The following is a 24157-nucleotide window of genomic DNA, read 5'->3' on the forward strand; positions in this document are numbered from 1 at the left end:
TTTGAACCATCTGTATAAATTGGAAAATGATCTTTGTAAGTCGACTTGATTTCGTTATTATTATTATTATACCAGATTTATATAGCGCCCTTTTCATGACCAATTTCACGTTCAAAGGCGCTTTACATAGTTCAAATGCAGCCACACAGGGCGCATGAATTCATCCTCTACTAGTACAGACACAGAGCGATCTGACCAGATGGACAGAGTGAGACAAAGCTCCCACGACAGAAAGATCAGAAATCAGATGCAGACTTGTCCGGCTAACTTAGCCTAGCTCGTTGCGAATAGACAGCCTGGTTCTTTAACGTGCTCAGTGTATAGCACGGATACACGCAAGGATTGCCTGGGTTCCTGACCAGTACACCTCTAGTTGGGTGGGAAACACTGAAAAGCGTTTCTGAAAATTCCCGAGTAGCTACCGGGGATCGAACACCCGACCTCAGGATTGGAAGGCCAGTGTGCAAACCACTGAGCTAGCCGTCCACCCAATATATTTGGACTTGAATATTTCAGGGTTTGTTTCAAACTTTTTCAAGGCGGTTTTCATATCAAAAAGAACTGTTGGAGAATTAAGAGTCCATGATGGTGTATTCAGAACTAAGTTTTCTTTTATATCATCACATTCAAAATCAGTTTCCTTCATAGAATTATTGATGCGAAATCCAAAAGGTTTAATTTGTTTTGGTTTTCTGTCATACGAATCGTGGTACTTGGGTTTAAATACGATTTTATGAGCAGGATTGGATTTGTTGGCAGTTACCCTCATAGCATATTGCAACGACAGTTTTTCACGTCTCGTGTAAAGGGAGGGTTCGTTTGCTTCAACATACAAACTTTCAACAGGCGATGTTCTAAATGCTCCAAGAGCAATACGAAGACCTTGATTATGGATAGTATCCAACATTTGTTAATACCTGGCTGAACCATAAACAACACAACCGTAATCTAGCTTTGATCTAATCAAAGCTCTATAAAGTCTTAACAAAACCTTACGATCTGCTCCCCAATATGTATTTGAAATTACCTTTAAAAGATTCAACGATTTCAAACACTTGGCTTTCAGGTATTTTATGTGTGGTATAAAAGAAAGCTTTTTATCAAAAATAACACCAAGAAATTTTGCTTCGTCCACAACGGGTATTTTTGTACCATTTATAAAAAGCTCAGGGTCACAATGACGTTTTCGTAATTGACAGAAGTGGACACACTGAGTTTTTGATCGGGGAAAATTTAAAACCATTTTCCATGGTTTGAGTTTGAACTTTATTCAAACACTGCTGTAATTGGCGATCAATCGTACGCATATTTTTTGAACGATAACATATCAAAAATTCATCCACATATTATGAACAATCTGTCCCTGGTAACAAACATTTCACTATACTGTTAATTTTGATGCTGAAAAGTGTGACAGATAAAAAAAGAACCTTTTGGAACTCCCTGTTCTTGCTCAAAAGAGTAAGACAGGGTAGAACCAACACGTACTTTACAATTGCGATCAGATAAAAATTGTGATAAAAATATTGGAAGACAACCTTTTAAATCTAAGTCGTTAAGATTATTCATAATACCATATTTCCATGTAGTGTCATAAGCTTTTTTCTAAATCGAAAAAGATAGACACTAAATGCTCTTTTTTAACAAATGCATCACGAATAAAATTTTCCAGTCGAACAAGATGATCAGTTGTGCTGCGCTGCTTGCGAAAACCGCTTTGAAAATTAGTAATTAGGCCTTGAGGTTCAAGATACCAAACTAGCCTAGAATTGATCATACGTTCTAGAGTTTTACATAAACAACTAGTAAGGGCAATCGGTCTATAATCACTGGGGTTCGTGCTATCTTTCCCGGGTTTTGGTACTGGAATAACTATAGCTTCTCTCCAGGAATCTGGAAAAATGCCAGTTTTCCATGTAATATTATAAATTTCAAGGAGGAGGTCTAATGATTGTTGTGGTAAATGTTTTAAAAGTTGATAATGAATCTGGTCTGGACCAGCTGCAGTATCATGACATTTGTCTAAAGAGTCGAGCAATTCTGTGAGCGAAAAAGGCTTATTATAATCTTCATCAATATTTGAATCAAAATTTAAATTTAGTCGATTTAATGTTTTGAAACCTTTTATCATAATTGTTTGATGAAGAGGTTTTTGAAAAAGTTTCACCAAGTGTATTGGCAATGTCCTTCTTGGTAGATGCAATAGACTGGTCTGATTTTGTTAGATGGGAAACATCTGAAGTTTTTTCTTTTCCACTTATTTTGCGAATCATTTCCCAGACTTTTTTAACCGATGACCTAGAATTAAGTTTTGAAACGTATGAATGCCATGATCTTTTCTTTGCTTGTTTTATAGTTCTGCGAGCTTTTGCTCTCAGAATCTTAACTGATTGTAGATTGTCTTTTGTCGGTCGTATATTGAATTTTTAAATGGCCGCTCTACGTTTTCGATCAATCATCATTATACCAAGGCTTATTTTTATGTTTACCATTTCTTGAAGTTTTAGGAATGGACTTGTCAGCAATATCGGACAGAAGAACCGAAAACCGATCAATAGGATCATAAAAATTTGTAAAATTCTCCAAAGTCAAATCATTTTTACATAACATTTGAAATTGCTTCCAATCAGCTTTATTAAATTTGAAATATGAAGGGTGGTCTGAAGGCAGATTAGAAGTATTTGAAATAATAATTGGAAAATGGTCACTGCCATGCAAGTCATCCAGTACATTCCATTCAAAATCAAGAAAGATGTTCGGTTGACAAATTGTCAAATCAAGCGAAGAAAAGTTACCTGTTGCAGGATGAAGATACGTTTTTGTTTTATCATTTAATACACAGAGGGCATTTCTTTCAATAAAAGTTTCAGTAATTTGACCTCTAGTGTTGCTGTCAGAACAGCCCCAAAATTCATGATGGCCAATAAAATCTCCCACAAGCAAAAATGATTGTGGTAATTGTTTTATAAGATCATCAAGATTTAGTTTAAATTTGGGAGGAATGTAAATCGAAAGTAATTGGTCGATGCAATGTAACGTTTATTGCAACTGATTGAATACTTGTACAGTTGAACTTCAATTGCTCGAACTCGGATCTTTCGAACACCCGGGATCTCTCGAACTCTTTACCCGGTCCCGAATTTATTCCTTTTTTATTCTGTATAATTCTACCTTGGATCGCTCGAACTTCGAAAATTCGACCTCTCGAACTCATTTGGTGATCCCCTCGGCTCAGTTACAATGATAATAACACCTATTCAGTCAAACAGACAATTTGTCGCCGGAATGGCTTGTATTTACAAAGTTTTTCACACCTCTGCCTGACATGCGCCAAGCTTCCCCTTTAACCGGCGCGTGCGTAATTTTCACACGCTTATGTAAATAGCGTCAGTATACGACAAACAAATTAAACAAAGTGACTTTCGCTCACTGCAATACTTTCTTAAAAAAAACACACACTAAAACTGTATACTGTACATGACTCAGTGATATTGGAAATAAACTGACGTATGCTCATTAATGTTGTGTATTGATTCCATGTGTCTATTTATAGCCTACGTCTACAAGTGACGTCATTTGGTACTGTTCTTAAATATTTCTGTGTACATGTCCGTGAATTAATTGTTTTAACATGTTTATATTTCATAGTATTTGTACTGGACTATGATTCATGAAGGTGTGCTATTCATGTTTTTCTATTTGATGTTGTCTTCACCAATTCTTGTAATTATATTAATGTTTTATCTGTGTTTTTTTTTGAAAATAAATAATAAAGAACATTTCAGCGTTCGTTTTTTATTTATCATCGTATACACACATTTAAGTAAAATATGACAATATATTACGATGTAAGGTTTGTAACACATCGTGCTCTCGAATTTCCAAATTCAAAAATGGCCGCCATTTGGATGACTCGAACAACGGAAAACTCGAACTAATTTCCACTGGACCCTCGAGTTCGAGCCATCGAAGTTCGACTGTATTTAAAACAATTTGTCTGTGCGGGCATGCATTATTAATAATAATAGATGTACCACCAGAAGCTCTGTCAGTGTTAGTATTAATGAAGTTATACATTGAATAATTTTTGAAGGAAATTTTGTCACTTTCTTCTAAAAATGTTTCACTAAGGCACATAAGTCAAAGATTGTATTTTGATAAGCGAAGAAGAATTTCATTATAATTTGCTTTAAGTCCACGGCAATTCCACTGGATAATTTTACTTGCCATTTACAATGGTAAACAGAAATTGAACGACTGGAAATTTAAAGTATTAGTGCTGCACTGACTCGGGAGGGAAGCTTTTGATCTTCCCCTCAATTGTGCTAGTTAAACTGGACGGAGCAGATAATGGCGGATCACCATCATACTCCCCCGTCAACCGGTTCATATCAAGAGGGAACCGGTTATGGGTTTGTATGGGATCATTTGATCACTTTCCAAACCCATCAGTTTTCAAGTCAATTTTTTGTCTGGGTGTTTGACTCGTCCCACGTTGATTAGAATTTGACATAACGTTGTGTCTTGACGACGGCGTATTTATATACCTGGGGACTTTTTGAACAGCTGGTGGTAGTGTTGGTTTAGTGGCGGCAGTTTGAACTTTTGGTGTCTGCGTAGGTTTTTTCTGTTATTTTCGGCTTTTCTGGGACAGGTACAGAATCGGTTTGCGTAGACGCGTCAAAAAACGTTGTTGATTTGTTTGTATTTGATTTTGTGATGGAAGAATATGTTGTTGTGAGTGATGGTGGCATAAATTTAGCATTTGCAATTCGTCTGGCTTCAGGACATCCAATGTCCTGTGTGAACTTGACGTGGATGACCTCCTTTTCGATCCTCCACGTCTTGCAGTCGCGAGACCTGGCTGAATGTTCCTCGCCGCAATTCACACAGTACAATGGTCTATTACATCTGTCAGGCTCATGAGAGTAACCATCTTGTTTGCATTTATGACAAATGTGATCTCCTTTGCAGTTTGACTCGTTATGACCAAATTTGAAACCGTTATAGCATTGGAGGGGATTCGGTATGTATTTGTTTGGAGATAACCTACTTTTACAGAGCTAGAAAGGAATGGGATGCCAAATGTAAGTATGATAGTGTTAGTTATAATTTCTTTTCCATCTCGTTTTATTCTGACGCGTCTAGCACGTGTAACATGTTGTTCAGCAAGGCCTTGCACAATTTCCGTCTCTGGTACCCCAGCAAGATCAGGGCAACGAATAACCCCTCTTGAGGACTTCAGAGTACGGTGTGCAATGCACTTGCATGAATGGCCGAAAATGTTTGTCATTTTGAGCAAATTCTGTGCATGTGCAGCCTTTTCAATTTCTACGAAAAGATCTCCTGTCCGTAATTTTTTCAGATTTTGGCATTCCGGCTATACTCTCGAGTGTTTTAGCTCACAAGTCACAAAGTGACAAGGTAAGCTTTTGTGATCACGCAGCGTCCCTCGTCCGTGCGTCCGTCCGTGCGTGCGTAAACTTTTGCTTGTGACCATTCTAGAGGTCACATTTTTCATGGGATCTTTATGAAAGTTGGTCAGATTGTTCATCTTGATGATATCTAGGTCAAGTTCGAAACTGGGTCACGTGTGGTCCATAACTAGGTCAGAAGGTCTAAAAATAGAAAAACCTTGTGATCTCTCTAGAGGCCATACTTTTCAATGGATCTTCATGAAACTTAGTCAGAATGTTCATCTTGATAATATCTAGATCAAGTTCGAAACTGGGTTATGTGCCATAAAAAACTAGGTCAGTAGGTAAAATAATAAAAAAACATTGTGACCTCTGTAGAGGCCAAATTTTTTATGGGATCTGTATGAAAGTTGGTCTAAATGTTCATCTTGATGATATCTAGGTCAAGTTTGAAACTGGGTTACGTGCGTTCTAAAACTAGGTCAGATGGTCTAAAAACAGAAAAACCTTGTGACCTCTCTAGAGGCCACATTTTTCAATGGATCTATATGAAATTTAGACAGAATGTTTATCTTGATGATATCTAGGTCAGGTTCGAAACTGGGTCAACTGCGGTCAAAAACTAGGTCAGTAGGTCTAAAAATAGAAAATCCTTGTGACCTCTCTAGAAGCCATACTTTTGAATGGACCTTCATGAAAATTAGTCAGAATGTTTACCTTGATGATATCTAGGTCAAATTTTAAACTGAGTCACGTGCGGTCAAAAACTAGGTCAGTAGGTCTAAAAATTAAAAAAGCCTTGTGACCTCTCTAGAGGCCATATATTTCATGAGGTCTTCATGAAAATTGGTCAGAATGTTCACTTTGATGATATCTAGGTCAAGTTCGAAAGTGGGTCACGTGTCCTCAAAAAGTAGGTAAGTAGGTCAAATGATAAAAAAATCTTGTGACCTCACTAGAGGCCATATTTTCCATGGGATCTGTATGAAAGTTGGTCTGAATGTTTATCTTGATGATATCTAGGCCAAGTTTGAAAGTGGGTCACGTGCCTTCAAAAACTAGGTCATTAGGTCAAATAATAGAAAAACTTTGTGACCTCTCTAGAGGCCATATTTTCCATGGGATCTGTATGAAAGTTGGTCTGAATGTTCATCTTGATGATATCTAGGTCAAGTTTGAAACAGGGTCTAAATCGCGAGTATACTCTACACAGAGTGAGGCGATCAATGAAGAAAATGATGATGATAGGTCATGTGCGGTCAAAAACTAGGTCAGTAGTTCTAAAAATAGAAAAACCGTGTGACCTCTCTAGAGGCCATACTTGTGAATGGATCTCCATAAAAATTGGTCAGAATGTTCATCTTGATGATATCTAGGTCAAGTTTGAAAGTGGGTCACGTGCCTCAAAAAGTAGGTCAGTGGGTCAAATAATGAAAAAACGTTGTGACCTCTCTAGAGGCCATATTTTTCATGGGATCTCTATGAAAGTTGGTCTGAATATTTATCTTGATGATATATAGATCAAGTTTGAAACTGGATCAACTGCGATCAAAAACTAGGTCCGTAGGTCAAATAATATAAAAACCTTGTGACCTCTCCAGAGGCCATATATTTTTATGGGATCTATATGAATGTTGGTCTGAATGTTCCTCTAGGTCAGGTTTGAAACTGGGTCAACTGCGGTGAAAAACTAGGTCAGTAGATCTAAAAATAGAAAAACCTTGTGACCTCTCTAGAGGCCATATTTTTCAATGGATCTTCATGAAAATTGGTCTGAATGTTCAGCTTGATGATATCTAGGTCAGGTTTAAAACTGGGTCACGTGCTTTTAAAAACTAGGTCATTACATCAAATTATAGAAAAACCTTGTGCCCTCTCTAGAGGCCATATTTTTCAATGGATCTTCATGAAAATTGGTCAGAATTTTTATCTTGATGATATCTAGGTCAAGTTCAAAACTGGGTCACCTGAGCTCAAAAAGTAGGTCACTGTCAAATAATAGAAAAAAACGACATCATACTCAGTTCAAAACTGGGTCACTTGGGGACAGGTGAGCGATTCAGGACCATCATGGTCATCTTGTTTCTATAACGAAAGGAGAGATATTTGTCATTTTAAAATTGTCCTCAACAGATTGAATAAGGAGGAATCGTGGAAATGCCGAATTAGTTGTGAAAGGTCGATGAGAATTTCTCTCACCTTCCGTGTCCGAGTCTGTTTCCGTATGCAGTCGTTTGTTATTTTGGTTTGCCATATTTAAATAATTAAATTTCATCACTCGCAGCCCCCACCCGCCGCGGAGTCCAACAAGGGAACACGTTAACAGAGCGGATATCCAGCTCATACATGTTAGGGATACTGTAGTGATATACTCGGATAAGTATTTTATATTTATATCACCAGCTGTATTGAAGAAAAGCAATCAGGGGATTCATTGGACTGTTACTCTACCTACCCGATTGGCCCTAAGCCACCGCCTTCTAGGAAACATAGATTGAAGAACATATGAAAATATTTCGGTAAATGACTTTGTGTAAACGTAGTATGGAGTTTGCTTAACGCTTTAAATGTGACAGTTAAACAAAGTAAAATTAGATTTTGTGTAACGTATTTTGTTTTATGATGATGTGTGTGCAAAATAAAAAATAGAAACAGTAAGATGAAGTTTGAAATGAAATAAATAGAATATGCAAACTTAAATGAAAGATTCCCTAGGGCTTGGCATGACTAGCCGATTGATCGTATCGGGCCAATACTTCCAGGACCCTCCTGTCCGGCTTACGGGCCGCCACCCACGGCAAACAGGTGGCTCCATTTACAGGGGAGTCGTATTCCTCTGCATGGAGAGATACAGCCGGTATTTTCTTTTACCCCGCCGGCAAGGGGCCCCACTTATTTAGAACAAATGAGCTTGCAGCTGTCTATAATGATCAATAGCTTAGAATTCTGTTAATTTGATTTTAACTAATGAAATAATATGCTTCTTAGTAACATCCTTAACTTTTTGCCGGATATATTTTTTTGCCATTCCGCACCACAAACCCTTTTGGCGGGGGATACCAATTTATCGAATGTGCTTGTTTGTTTTGGGTTAAACGTCATTTTCAACGGTTTTTCAGTTATATAACGGCGGACAGATAACCTAACTTGTGTGAATTGACATTTGTTTTGTAGAGTAATATACACGCTATCATTACAAAAATATACAAAACAAGTGCCTGTATACTGATATAAACATTGAATTCCGGGAAAGGACTGCATAAAGGGGCCCCACTTCCGGACAGTCAAACGTCTTTAAAAACTCACCATTTTCAAAGAACTGTTACACATGTTTGTTTTGATGCATTTGCAATACCGTGCGAGTGTTGAAATTTCACATCACTAGGTGGAACACAGGTTTCAGCAATTGTTTATTTTTATTTCTTTACAAATGGCATTCATTTTCAAAGAGGGACAACTTTTTCAGAATATTTTAAGTACGGGACAGTACGGCAGAACATGTAATGGTCAGGTAAAATATTGGTAACGATGTTGTTCGTTTATCAAAAATTTCTGTGTTTTGGTGACATACTCCTAAACCTTAACCCATTTTTTAAAAAGAATTATCAATTTGTTGCAGTTAAATGTTGTTTTTAAGAAGGTCATCTTAAAATAGTGTAACTCTTTACCTGCAAATAAAACTAAAACTGAATATTTCAAAATATGTTGTCAAAAATGGCTTTCCTGACGAAAACTTTTAAATTATTGACAATGCATGACTCAAGTGAAATAACTTTTACATGGCTAAGCAGAACAAGAGGACCATAGTGGTCCTAAGTCGCTCACCTGACCTTAGCTATTTGACCTTGAATATGTATGAGACACTGAATCATTTATGGTAACAAATGTGTTTACTATAAACTAGTGAATCATAAAAGGGGAAAGTGATCTTACAATGATGCTACATATCAATTTTCATAGACCCACCAAGCAGTTCATGAGAAGAGTTGACTCAAAGATTTTCCTTTTTTTAGCTCCAGCTGCTCATAAAAGGGTTCATGGGTCATAACTTCAGCGGTCAAAAAGGGACCCATCGCCCCTATTTTAACAAATTTAGAAGAAGATCGTATCATAATGTTACGTGCCAAGTTTGATAAAAAAAATCCGTGAAGCGGTATTGTTAGCTCAAGCGGTCCTTTAGATCGACCAAGCGCCTCCCTTTAGAACAAATCTGGGAGACAACTCCACAATTTTCCGCCATGCCACAATGTTGTCTGACCTCCCCACCATTTTCCGCCATGTCACAATGCTGTTTGCCAGCGCCTAAAGATAGTGCCAGCGCCTAAAGAATATTGAGTGGCGAAAATGGGCGAAATAATATACACTTCTTAAGCTAGTTCTGCACGTTTGATAAACCGGAAGTGATGTCGTAACGTTATTTTTCCGGAAAACGTAGAATAAAGCCTGCATTCGGCGTACGGAAATGAAAATCATTTTATGAATTAATAGCAACCTATGAGTAAATTTATTACAGTGGCACTGTTACTGTCTTTTTTAAAGTTATAATATGGTATTAAAACATCTGACACGTTAAATAATTCAATATAATGTCTTAAAATAAGCGTGAAAAGTGCGGTTCACTTAAATCATGGTCAAAGAACTCAAAAATAAGCTCACGGATCTATACATTTTATTTCACCATATTATATGTCATATGTTTATTGTACAGTACAACTCTGAGAAGTTTCATTAAATTCTACATTGTAGAAAAAAATTCTATTCGCAAAAATGCTATGAAGATATGATTTTCCCATAGACTCTCATTATGAAAAATTGCGTGAGGTCCAGATTTTTCAAATCAGTCTAGCAAAAAAATAAAGCACACGACCCTATTATTTTTATTTGCTGGATTTTTAGACATATTCTGAAGTTTTGAAAAATCAGAGTTTAATCAATTTCTACATTGTAGAAAAAAAATCGATTCGAAAGTGCAGAACTACCTTAATTTACCATGTCTATGAAATATCAGTTCTTATGAAATGTTATTCTAATATTAATCGTGTGACTTATTATTAAAGTCTGATAAGACCTGTTTGATCTTCATTAAACTTGATAAATCTGGTTAATTACGTTCCTTGCATACATTTAACGTAATTATAGTCTATTTTTGATATACTGATTATTTCTTGTCACGTTTCATATGATCAGAGTAAGAGACGTATAAACTTTTGTAAAATAAATTTTGTAAATTGTAAGACGCAAAAGGACGAACATGTTAATAAATGAACCATTTGAAGCAGATTAACAATGGAGGATTAAGCATTTCTTTGGCAAAATGTGACTGTTGATGAAGATATTAGATAGAACTTTGAAAATTTGATTTTAAAATTGGTAATTCTCATTTCCTAGTTAAATAAAAGAATTTCCATTAATCTCATTTAGCAACTTCCTTTTGATATAGTTTTGAGTGTCGTGAGTGTTTATAGAAATTAAAGCATTGGTACACAATTAAGACAGAAGAGGTGAATGAATTGTGCTCGCAATCGAATTTGCCTTCCAAATGTTGTACCTATGACTGAAACGGTAATTCCTTTTGCTGTATCGAGTCAGTATGCGACACCATTAGAAATTGTAAGGTAAGTACATTCATTACAATTAAATTTATGTGTTTAAATTCATGTTTGTTCGAATGTATGACGTAAACATATTTCATTATTCTTCGTTGTTGCAAGCGTGTTCCTTCACCCCTGAGACAAAATAGAGGATATTTGTTTGTTTGCAGTGTGATATCGAAATATATCTTCACCGATAAGGGAGACAATTGAATATTTTCACGAAGGCGGAGCCTGAGTGAAAATATCAGAATTGTCTCCCTTATCGGTGAAGATATATTTCGATATCACACTGCAAACAAACAAATTTTCTTTTTATTTTATGCTTATTGGTGAAGATCAACGAATTTTCTGTTTATAACATGCTTACATGTTCAAATAAGACCAATACTTCATGATGATATTAGGTTTTATTTAGGCTGACGTGTTACATATAATGCATCCACTAAATTACCATGGACACTCAGGCACATTGATATCGAATATTGGTGATTAGGTCCGTTAAATCAAAACGACGCCAATTTTTTTTTGAAAATAAAAACTACATTTAAAATATTTTGTTAAAAAATGCACAATAAACCGCGGCCAACAGACAGAATTTAAGTAAGCATATTTAAAACTTTTCGGTCAATGCCGTCAGTCCGTTAAATAACTGGAAGCTTGCTTTGTTTACAAACGCTGAAGGTCAGATTAAAAAAACGACTCGAAAAACGTAAACAACTGGGGATTATCCGAAAGTCCTTGGAAAATAAAGCTGCAGAATTAAATATCATCATGGATTTAATGGAAATATTGGTCTAGGAGCTGTATAGCATAACGAACAGGGATGGAATTTGGAACACAACTGGCTGGGTGGGGAAGAATTTCGACGAAAATTCTGGCATATTACGTAAGGTTGAGTTGATGTCTTGTGATAATAAACTAAGACAACAACCAACTAAATGTGCTGTCGCCAGTAAAATCTACCATACGATAGCGAGGAACAGATGAAAAGTGGAGGAAAGACGTATGAGGCATATCCCCAATTCCTGTATCTTCGTGCCTTCCTATATCTTCGTGCCTCTGTCATTTACAAGCGCTCCTAGTTCTTGCAAAAGCTCTGACGTCACTAAATTGTGTTAACATAAAAAGCACATGGTATTTTCGTAAACAAAGAAGGCAAAATGCATAAAAAACTTGTAGTTTGCCTTTAATCCACATTAATTAAATATCTATCATTAAAAATGTGTAGTTGCTTACAAAGAAACCAAGTACAATGCAATTATTTTTTAAAATATCCAAATTTTCATTTCCAAAACTTATGAAAGTTTAATTCCAAGGTCATTGCCAATTCTCCTAACCTAATTTCATCGAAGGGGAAAATTTCCATGCTTGAATGACATAAGCGACCCAAATAACACAAGTGGCACGATGATATAGGAAAATGGCAGCCATGACTTTGGTTGCACACATGGTGGAAACATCTTCAGATTTCACAATGACTGTTTAGGATATCCAAACAAAAAAGTTTGCATGATAAAGATAAAAGGTTTATCTTTAATATCATATATACATTTTTGAATGTATTTTGCCTAACTTTGGGATTTAAATGGGGGAATACGTAGGGGGCACGAAGATACAGGAAAAGGGTTTATAGCAAGGCCAAGCAACCCAGGTAACATTTCAAGAGCATTAGATCTAAGTAGTACTGTTATTTCTTTTGCAAAGATTATTATAGCTAGCTTGTCCTATATAGGATTATCTAGCTGTATATGTCTCCTCTATGGCTTGAATATTATGATAATAATAGGATACCAACAATTATAAAGGCAACAAAGGGAGTTAATTATAGAATATATTTTAAGGGAGATAATTTGATCTGAAAAAAGAAGTTCGGCACTGTGAGTGATATAGAGAAATATCTCGCTGATATTTTTCAGTATTTCACCAGTTAGCATAAAATAAAAATGTTTTCTTGAACAGAGACATTATTAGTAGAAATCTTAACTTATACATACATATTGTTTGGTATCATGTAATATCTGAAAAGGTGTGTGCACTCATGTTTTACAATTAGTAACTATTAAAGATGCTGTTACATGTAAATTATACCGAAAAATACACTGATTTAAAGAAATAACCTGCGAGCTCTATCCTGGAGCTCCGCCCCTTTTCTCTGTTCAACTTGGCATAGATTCATGTTATATTATCATTTGAAAATGATCGTCTTTCAGTAGTCCAACTCTAAGCGGTGAACATAAATGTCTTGAACCACAATGAACAACATGCATCAGGAAAACGAAAGGAAATACATACATACAGAATCAACACATCTCTTGAGAAAAACTGGCTACAGGTAATTGATATCTATGTATACCAGAGATATATTGATGGTGACCGAAGTTTAACATTGCAAAAGAAGCAGCTAGTAAACCACAAACCTATATATAACAGAGCATTACTATGCATGTAATGGTATTTTCAATGGAACAGTTCTGCAGCAGGTTTAAAATTTGACAATATCAAGTAAGATTTTCTTTCTAAGATTCAAGAAGTTTCTTGTGGAAGTGATAAGTTTATCTTAAAGTAGAATACTGTTAAATACATTTGCATATGTACGTGAACATTTGCTTTGAAAATATTTACAAACCACAAGTATATACAGGGTAGGCAGTGTAACTAAAAATACAAACTTCAAGTAGGAACTAATCATTTTAGATATATGTGTAGCTAACTGCATCAAAGAATGTAGGCTGAAAAAATATTTTAGATATCATTTTCGGAAGAAAAGTTATTTGAGCTGAAAAACAAATGATCCCGAGTAAAATATTTGAAACAAATTGAGACAACTCCGCTTTGACTTAACTATATGCTTAGATGGCTATTGACCTAGAACCCCATGCAAACTGTGCACTTTTTACCTCTATGCAGGGAAAAAACATGCTTAATTGGCACAAGGATAAGCAATCTGAATAGAAAACTGTGTAAAGATCAAATAAGTTAATGCCCTGGAGAAAGTGTGACATTTTCTGTGGTGAAATTTGTCAACAAACAGACGATTTTTTTTTGAAAAAGTCTAAACCCACAGAATTTCACAAGGTAAAATATGTTGAAAAGGCTACTGCTGGAAAGAGAACAATCTCTACTACCAATATAATTGCGTCAAAGTTCGGGAAAAACATCTAGAAATATGGGAAAATCAAAGAAATCAATTTCAGGACTGTTAATTGCACGACTGTCTTATCATGCATAGCATTTTAACATAGATAAATTACTTTTCCATTGCACTGATATAACATGGACAGGATTAGGATCACTAAACAATTTCACTATATAAACAGATTGTTTCCCTTGTGTAAAGAGGGCTTAGGGTAAGTCTCTATACAGTGTATCATATCGATTTTGTAATAATAATTATAGTCTATTCGTGGTTACATGATAATAAGCGTCTGTTAAATGTATATGATAAATTTAATCTAATTGCCCCATAAGGTACGATTATGTACCATTTGAACATGAACAACTAGATATTACATGTTATCAATATAATTTCCTGATTTTTGTCAGCTCACACGCTTTAAGGAATGGCATCCTACTCGTTCATATATGAAATCACAGCCTATCTAATTCACGAAAAGGGGCTAATAATATTGCATGTGAAATGAAAGCAGAGAAAATCCAAAACAAGTTATAGGTAGCATGAAATGAGTTTTTGTTAAATTCTCTTTTGAAACACATAAAATCTCTGTAACATTGGCATGAATATTGTTAATCTCAGAATGTTAGAATATAAATGCCGTGACAATTTCTTGTTTTAGAAAAAGAAAGCTAGCGACAAAGTTGAGGAAAGTGGTTGTCATGGTATCCTGTATAATGCAGCTTATTATAACAAGCGGTATTGGATATGGCCTGAGTGTAATGTACGCCGAACTTGTCATTGTTTTTAATGCTAAGAGAGCCGACGCCGCTCTCATTCAAAGTCTGAACATGGGATTGTCGTGTTCCAGTGGTAAGAATATAACAGCACACTGTTGTATATTGTACCTATCTGATAACACATTGTTAACAGGGGAAAAATCACAAAACACACACACGTACGCACGCACGCACACAAATAAATAAAAAGGTAATATAAAAAATATCCCAATTATCTCATTGGTTTAAATATGTAATTGCCGTGGTTAAACATAGAAACATATAGAAACGTACACTTTTATATCAGTGTATCTAAGGTGTTCAAGTCCAAGTAAGAATATGAAGATCAGCAATGTGTAATGTGAACCAATTAACAAAACAGAAGAAGATTTAGCTTTTGAAATGCATATTAGCAATATAAAAACTGGAACAAATGTTGGACCTTGAACTTCTTACTTTATTTTTTGTGTTTTATAGTCGCATTAAACTGTCCTTTGAACAAATTTGGGAGAGGACATTTTAAGATTTAAAACATTTCAAACAGATGTACGAGTTGTATTTATTGGCAATGTTTATTATACCTAATTACGTGCCTGTTTACAGGTATTATTTTCACCAGTCTGATAGATAGGTTAGGCCCGGGAAAGAGCATTGTTATTGGTGGTATTGTCAGCAGTCTTGGATTGTTCCTCAGTGCATTTGCTCATGGACTTACTCTTATTATTCTTTGCACCGGAGTTTTATCAGGTGTAGTATTTTCTACCTTTTGAAATCAGTTGATTAAAAAGAGAATCACAATTGAACTACCTTATATGACTTCTTCAAAAAGACTTGCACAAGTATTATAAACAGCTATTGTGGATTACACAATTCGAGGGAGGTGAGAAAGTTCTGATATTTTTTCGCCTTTAAAACAGTCGATCTGAAGTTTTGTATATGGACCCAACCCCCCACCCCCAAAAAACTACAACTATTGCCAAGAAACAAATAATCCGTTTGCATCATCGGTTGTGTATCGTCTTGTACTGCAAGGATCATAACGTCGACGACACGTTCGTGTTATTAAAGTCATACCTGCAACGCGTATTGGACGACCTGAGAGCTTCCTTATTTTGGCTTACGGAAGGTCGATCGGTGGTTCTACCCAGATGCCCACCCGTGATGAATAATACCTGGAGAGGCACCTGGGGTCTCTCTCCACCCCCAAAAGCTTCAAAGTTGCTATATGATTTATAATTGTGTCGATGTGACGTTAAAACCAACAAAAACAAACAAACAACAACAACAAAAAAGTCCACATTTTATGTTCCAACATTAAGTTACATGACACAAGACGCATACTTTTTCCATTACTACTAGACTACCACATGCATTGAACTTGAAATTTGAAAATTATGTTAAAATCAGGTTATTATTGAACCCTTTTTCTGTTACTGAGTAAGATCTACAGAGCATTCCAACACGTTGAGTAAAGTTTTCACTTACCCTTCATTTCAGACTTATATTACGTCCTACTCAGACTAAGCATCGTGTTTCTAAGTAATTCTTACTGGAATATAAATTTTAAGCTTCATATTATTAGAAACGAAAAACCGTCTTAATTTTAAACGGATAGTATATTAATCTTGCGTACAGAAAAGAAGTTGTACATACTCTCTCTCTCTCAAAAAAAAAAAACAAAAAAAAAACTAACGCTATATAGACTAAGTTTAGTATAGAAACTTAAACCTGTATATTAGGTACATTACGGGCTTACTGGCATCTCCGTTTTTAAACACTCTGAACACTGAAAAATGTAATCTCTAGAAAATCAGTTTTAAATTGTTCGGGTGTTGTAAACTTAGTATATATGTTTTTCGACATGAATTAACGGTCAAATGACTAGATCTGTAAGAAAAGTAGAACAAAAAACTTGCGAAGAGAAAGGGTCTTAAATAAAAACAAATTTCCTGCCACACATTGGTGTAATTCTTTCTTTGTTAAAATTTTAATAATAATTTGGCTTAAGAGTTATACGGGTTGGGGTGGGGGTTAAAAAGGTCCGAAAAGTATACTTTTAACAGCAAACAACTTTATTTAGAAAAATCTCTTTGGCCTAATTGCAATAGGTTAATTTTTTCCCAACTTGTCAATTGCTTATTGTAAACAAAATTTGGTAAAGCCTTAATTAAATAATCTTCACTACGTTTAAAAGTTTCGGTCTTTTTTATTGTTTTCAAACAGAACTACTACTGTAATAACGTCCCGTCAAAGACAGGCCAGACTTTTATTAGACTGAATTACCTTGAATACGCTTATTTCCATAGTGGTTGCTTGTGACTCCGGTACGGACCGTCAGGGAACGAAAGAACAATATATACTCGTATACTGGTACTAATTGTTCAATGTGAAATAGTAAAAAATGTAACGATCTCTGTGTCGGAACTTTTTAACCCCCACCCCACCCCGTCTAAACGAAGGTTTTATCTTTGCTAATAATAATAAGTAACCGTATTTCAAGTTCATTGGATGATATTTGATGGTAGAAATCAGCTGGTATACAATATTTTGTGCCGACAACTGCAATATTATAGAAACACTGTATTTTTCTATTAGAGTAAAATGTCCCTTTATATGAAAATATTGGCTCTTCAAAAGTACAGTTAATTGAAGTTATACAGTATTTACAGTGGAGTACATCGGTCTAGTTCCAATACTACTCAAATCTTATTTATTACACACCGTGCTTGAGAACATTTTCTTGAAACTATTTCTTCAGAGTTGTATCAGTATTAATTTAATATTTGAAATATTTGGAACTAATAAAATTTCCGTAAACTTATCGTAATAGTACGAATAGTTTTAATTTCCCTCTTATGTCCACATGTCTCCCTCTGTTCAGTGTCTTGATCGCCGGTCCATGTATTAGACTTGCCACTAAATCCTTAAAGTGAAGATCATTGTCACTTAGTATTTGTCGAATATTTTTATAAAAATCTGGACCTCTCTTTGGTTCGGATTATCTTTTCTATGTGTGACCTTTTAAAATTTTCTATTTCAGGAGTGGCGATGTCAATAAATTTTCTATCTGCTTTCATGACAACGAGTTTCATGTTTCCGAATAGCGCTAGTCTATTTCTCATCATATTGACCAGTGGACATAGCATTGGACAGTTTATTGTTCCCCTTCTTTATGAGTTATTTATTTCACAATATTCTTGGTCCGGCGCATTCATTCTTATCTCAGGTATATCTCTACATTACATCCCATGCGGACTTGTTATTCACTGCTCGAAGGATTACTTTGTTACTGAAAGAAAGTCTCACACTAATACATCTAACACATTTTGTGACAAAACGCTCTTAAGAGATGTAGTTGTCTGGATCCTTATGATGACATGCCTTGTGCAATATATCACGTGTAAGTACTAATTATATTTTGTAATCGGGGCACAGCAGACTGTATAGAACCATTCTGTATCCTAAATTCATCAATACATTTATTTATATGTACAGATTCAATGACGATGGCAACCTGATATAACGTTTGACAATGGAGATACTTTAAAAAAATATTTATTTTAATATAATACAGAATGTGAAACCTTTATTAGAAGGTGGATTAACTGTGCAACGCTCATTGCAGATTTATTTTCATATATATGCCTAATGAGATTTAATGCTTTATTTTCCACTGAAACTATAGGGCATAGTTATTTGACAAAATTGAAGCTTTTGATGACGCATAAGGGTACTTTGGTCGTATTTTAAACATTGACAAATTTCATTGTTCAGAAATGATGAAATAAGCTTTACTATATAACTATAAAATTAAGTAAAATACGGCTCGTATTTCACAAGTAAATACGAACAAGCAGAAAAAAACCTGTTGTAATACAATGCAATTTATATCAGCTAATTATATCAATCAGTGTACTATGCTAATACTGTTTTCGCTATAACGAGCACATTTAGTTCACTGTAACCAGAATGTACAGTACACTGTCTCATCTAAAATAATACAGTAGTTCCTATATTCATTTCACATTCCACAAAATATATTAGTTAAATTGTATTCTTGCATAAAACCATTGTCTTTTTGCCGATTTCGGGCATGCACAAACAGGAGAAAAACGTGTACAAACAAGGAGATTCTCGTGAGCACGCGCTGTTGGTGAACGTTTTGAATATGCTGTTGCGGGTCCAACGTAGGCAAATTATGGACCCCGAAACAATTTTGGCCGAAGTCGAAGGTCCGAGATTTATGAAATCTTTTCATTTGCATTTTTATTAAAAATATCATTTTTCAACCTAACTTTACTTTAACTTGTAATAAGTGCTACCTCTCTTGATACGCGACTGCATTGACGTTCCGTATTATTGTATTATTACGCGTATTTGACTCAAAGTAAGTTTACACGCCGCGATTTAATCCCTGAATATGATAGGCAAACAACATTTACAAAACTACAATTTCGTTTTCCAAATTAATTTGAGTCAAGAAAGTTGACATGCTAACTTTAAATATTACACTAAAACTTTTAAAAAATGTTTGTGTCTACTTTACACATCTATGCAGTCTACTGATGTAGTGATGGTGTGTAATGTAAAGCATAAACATGACGAAGCGTTAAGTTTGAAGGATTTTTGCATAGTTAATGAACATTTGATGAACAGAAGGTATTTATTATATATTTTTCAATTTATTTGTAGATCTCACCAACCATGTTTGAGTTTATAAATCCAATCTAAGTTGATTATATCGATGTTGGAAAAATTCAAATGTTTGTGTTTATCAAACTTTGATCGCGATGGGGTGGGGTGCAAAGCAAACTTGTCTACGTTATAGGCCTAGAGATTTCATTTTTAACGATATGAAGAATATAGGTATCGATACCGGGGCCTCCGTGGCCGAGTGGTTAGAGTCGTTGACTTCAAACCATTTGCCCCTCATCGATGTGGGTTCGAAACCTCATTTGGGGCGTAGAATTCTTCACGTGAGGAAGCCATCCAGCTGGCTTACGGAAGGTCGGTGGTTCTACCCAGGTGCCCGCTCGTGATGAAATAGTGCACGGAGGGGCACCTGGGGTCTTCCTCCACCATTAAAGCTGGAAAGTCGCCATATGACCTAAAATTGTGTCGGTGCGACGTTAAACCCAACAAAATAAAATAAATAAAGGTATCGATACCAATTTCTATTAAACAATAATGTTTACATTTAAAAAGCGTAAGGGCCAGACTATTAATTTAAACCAAGCAGAATTGTGTTCTACCGGCACCTCACCTGCAAATTGTGTAAAGACAGGATGCCGTGTATGCCCTTTTGTCATAATTCTGAGCCTCTAAAGCTAAAGTTCCTACCGATATATCGGAAAAAGGGGGAGTCATATTTATGCTATTACATATATTTAATATTAAAGAAATTACCACATCAAGAATGTCCGTTCGACATGTATAAAATATGCACTGTTTCTGTAGGCCCTGGAAATGCATAAATAAAACATGTGTCCATAACAACCTGAAAATGCCAGCTGAATAGTCTTGTTTTTTCGATATTTCCAGCACTGGTCGCCCAACCAAGATAGGCGTTATTTTAGCATATGAATGTAGGGTTAACACACGTTTTGTTTCGTGAAACAACATCTGCAGAATCCCTCGGGCTATGTTGGTGCACTCGCCCTACGGGCTCGTGCACCAACCAATCCCTTGGGATTCTGCAGACGTTGTTACAAAAAAAAACGTGCGTTAACCCTACATTCATATGCTAAAATAACGCCTATCTTGGTTGGGCGACCAGGATAGGAAAATCAAATTTCAAAAGTATCTCATGTGAAAACCAAACACTATTAATAATTCAGTGAACACAATACAAAGTGTAAATGATCAGTTGTTAAAGCTTCGAAGGAAAGAGTTAGATATAAGAAAAGATCATATATCGCTGAGAAAAAAAACTGCAAAGTGTCGAACAAAGCAGTTAGCTGAACAAAATCTGATTAGCAACCTTTACTGGAAACTAATTTTGGTTATGTTTTTTCAGTTAACGTTGAATCCTGGTTTATTGTGGACCATATGGTATCACGTGGCTTCACACGAGAGTCTGGTTCAATGCTTGTATCAAGCCTAGGAATTGGCAGTTTCATTGGTCGTTTTCTTGGGGGAATACTTCAATATGCAATTAAGTAAAATTATTTTTAAAATCATTGTTAACAGATGAACCTTGGGAAAACAAAGTAAAAGTGTTGGCTTCTGAACCCGAATGTCGAGTGTTCGAACCAAATTTCGGTAACGGGTATACTTCTTATATGTCACCGAAAGTAGTTGTCCCTACAAGCGGGACTCTATAATTCTGTACGTTTCATACTGGCAATAAAATTTGTCTGGAAATATAGAGGTAAAATATGTATAAACCTAACAAATGAAAGTAGAACTGAGAATGTTAAAAAATGAAATAAACAAAAAACACACGAAACAAATCAGGACTTTGAAAGATCAACACCCGAACAGTCTGAAACTGATTTTCTGGAGATTCCAGTTTTCAGTGTTCATAGTGTTTAAAAAAAGAGATGCCAGTATTACTTAATATACAGGTTTAAGCTTCTATATGTATGTTGAAATGCTGTACAAAAGTTAAACATTAATGTGTACGACTGAAAAATTACAAAATCTCTATTCATCATTTTGACGTTACCTTATTCCTACATATTACCAGTACCTGTATGTAATAATCTGAAAGTACAGAAATATGACATTACATTTTTTTTTTTGTTTTTTGTTTTCTGATGTTCATGCTATGTGTTCAGAAAAAATGGTATGCACTTTGCCTTTCTACTGCAACAAATTATATATTTCTACAGATGGCCTACGGTGTATCACTGGGTATATTTGTGTACGCTTACAGCCGGACTTCATGCACTTATAATTAACTTGAACGAGTTCTGGTCTCTATTTGTTTCTTGTGTGATGTACGGTATTTTGTTTGCTGTAACCTCGGCACAACTTCCGGCTATTGTTTTCGAGGCATCTGGACATGAAAGATATCCACGAGCCATGGCACTGATAAATATAGCATGTGGCCTTGGTGACACTCTCGGTCCTATCTTAGGCGGTAGGTATTTTTAATATTACCTAATTGTAGTACAAAACGTAAATGTTTTTAATCCCGTTGATAGCAGCTTATTGTTTTTTTGATTTCGTAAGTATTTGTCATTTGTGTTTCATTAACAGAATTCCTTTTTGGAAGAGTTTTACCTGTCATGCATACGTTGTGGAGTTTGAAAGCCAAGAACGTTATGCTCTAGGTTGAGAATAAACAGTTTTCCTCCTCATTCTTAAAATATTGTTGTCAATTTGTTAACTTAATTTGAAACAAATGGTCTAGCTAGTAAAGCTGGTGCCATTACATATCATTGCAGGTTTCATTAAAGACATTTTCGGTGAGTATGACGTAGTATTCTATATAGCTGCTGGAGGAAGTCTTTTCATCAGTGGTACAGCAATTATCATTTCATGCATTATAAACTACCGAAAGTTTCGTTCTGAATCGGACATTCTGGCGTTTGATGTGGAGTATAAAACATTAAAGTGAATATTTGTATACAATATCAGTGCGAGAGTAATTCATATTGTGGTGTGTACTGGTTACACACAATGTGGTATATAGTAATGAGGTGAAATACAAATTAAAAATCTTCTAATGCATTGATTAATTGTGAACATGTTTACAACGAGTGAAAAATAATTTTGAAAATTTCACGTACTTTTATGTCTGTAATTTTAAAGGATTAAAGACTTTTTACAATCTCCATTTATGAAATAAATAGTCATCATAAATTCAGTGTGACCTTTTATTCAAAACATATTCTAATATGAAAAATCCATGCACATTTCCGTTAAAGACAGGAATCTGACGTCACCTCGACGGACGTATTATTTGGAGACATACAGACGCCGACAAAGAGTGCTACTATATTTGATATACTATTTTATTCAAACGGAATGATATAACGCAATTTCTTGCATGCTGGACAGGATTTTCCCGTGCTTTTCCGGTGCTAGAAAAACTCATCTTACATCCAGGGGTGTAAGATGACTCACGTGCTATAATTTATGAATGAATGTGTAAATTCATATGCTACATTAACAAAATAGCGCCTTAAATATATTTATATCTTCTACAAATTGGAGAATAAGGCATGCAAGAAAAAGAATCAATCACTGGCAGCGGGTAAAGATGGGAATATCCGGCACTCGTGAAACTGTTTGGGCGGTAACTCGGCAGGAGCCTCGTTACCGCCTATACAGTTACCCTCGTGCCGGATATTCCCATCTTTACCCGCAACCAGTGAAAGATTCTTATAGGTGTAACACTAAATTCACATACGCTGTACAGTTTATTAGGAGCGAAAAGTAACTCATAAGACGTTTGGTCACTCTTTAAAGTTATTTAACGGGACGTGTTACTTCCCATATTTAAACAGTTAAAACACAATTACGTGTTGACGTCACGACCTACTATATTATGCGCCATGAAATAGTGCGTCCCTATTTCATCTACTTGTTTACATAAAAGACATAATAAACTCGAAAATATATATAGCAGAACCATGTTTTAACATATTTCAACAATAATAATCCGGTATACGCATGAATAATTCACTAGAACTACGCCCTCATGAAATTATTCCGCCGATATGTTAAAATATGGTTATGCTATATATAATTATATTCCTTAAATATTATGCTGTTTAAAAATTATTTTAATGCCATTAAGTTTACTCCTCCTGGAAATTTCTAACAAAATTTGGACAAACTAGAAAAGTCCCAGAATCCTGGAGATAAGCATACAAAAATCCGGGAAAGATACAAAAAATCCCATTGCAGTTGAACAGCCCTTACTAGGCGTTAATGTTAAACACTAGAACGTATGGTTTGTTGTATAGAATCTCAAGGCGTAGTTATCTGGAACCTCAATGCGCAAACAGCGTTGTACAACTGGTCATCTTTTTAAACTAAAAACATTTATTCGGGATGCATTTATGAAAAAAAGAAAATCTTGTATCTGTCTTTCTCGATTTAGGAGAAGCTTATGTTACAAATTGTAAATGTGGTATTATGAATGACCTTGACGACTTATGTCTAAAAGGTCTTCTTCTAATATTGATATCTCAAATTTTAAGGTATCGGAATTTTTAAGTATGTCTTGGTACTACATTTATGACACTTTAGAGCAGGAACAGGCCATTCCCAAAGTTTATATTTTATCTTCTTCCCTTTTAT

General features: G+C 35.3%; 1 protein-coding gene across 3 annotated transcripts; it reads left to right on the forward strand.

The window, feature by feature from the left end:
• The first annotated feature begins 10622 nt into the window (after window positions 1-10622).
• On the forward strand, window positions 10623-22711 carry LOC123541296 (monocarboxylate transporter 6-like). 3 transcript variants are annotated; one of them, XM_045326713.2, is made up of 8 exons: window positions 10623-11032; window positions 13222-13343; window positions 14806-14996; window positions 15506-15649; window positions 17943-18302; window positions 20919-21060; window positions 21736-21986; window positions 22294-22711. In XM_045326713.2, the coding sequence occupies exons 2-8, from the start codon at window positions 13264-13266 to the stop codon at window positions 22464-22466; spliced, it is 1341 nt and encodes a 446-aa protein (XP_045182648.2). In that variant the 5' UTR covers window positions 10623-11032; window positions 13222-13263; the 3' UTR covers window positions 22467-22711. The 3 variants fall into 3 exon arrangements, with proteins under 3 accessions (XP_045182648.2, XP_045182649.2, XP_053383096.1); XM_045326714.2 differs by having other exon boundaries at window positions 17943-18128; XM_053527121.1 differs by having other exon boundaries at window positions 13225-13343.
• The last annotated feature ends 1446 nt before the right edge of the window (window positions 22712-24157 follow it).

The sequence above is a fragment of the Mercenaria mercenaria genome, chromosome 16 (assembly GCF_021730395.1).
Source record: "Mercenaria mercenaria strain notata chromosome 16, MADL_Memer_1, whole genome shotgun sequence".
In the NCBI taxonomy this organism is placed as follows: Eukaryota; Metazoa; Mollusca; class Bivalvia; order Venerida; family Veneridae; genus Mercenaria; species Mercenaria mercenaria.

Bases quoted from the DNA above. Each gene is read 5' to 3' on its own strand.
- LOC123541296 (XM_045326713.2), top strand. From the start codon at position 13,264: ATGAACAACATGCATCAGGAAAACGAAAGGAAATACATACATACAGAA. The intron at 15,650-17,942 runs GTGTAGTATTTT...TTTCTATTTCAG, and splicing joins TTGCACCGGAGTTTTATCAG to GAGTGGCGATGTCAATAAAT. The intron at 21,987-22,293 runs GTAGGTATTTTT...ATATCATTGCAG, and splicing joins TCTCGGTCCTATCTTAGGCG to GTTTCATTAAAGACATTTTC.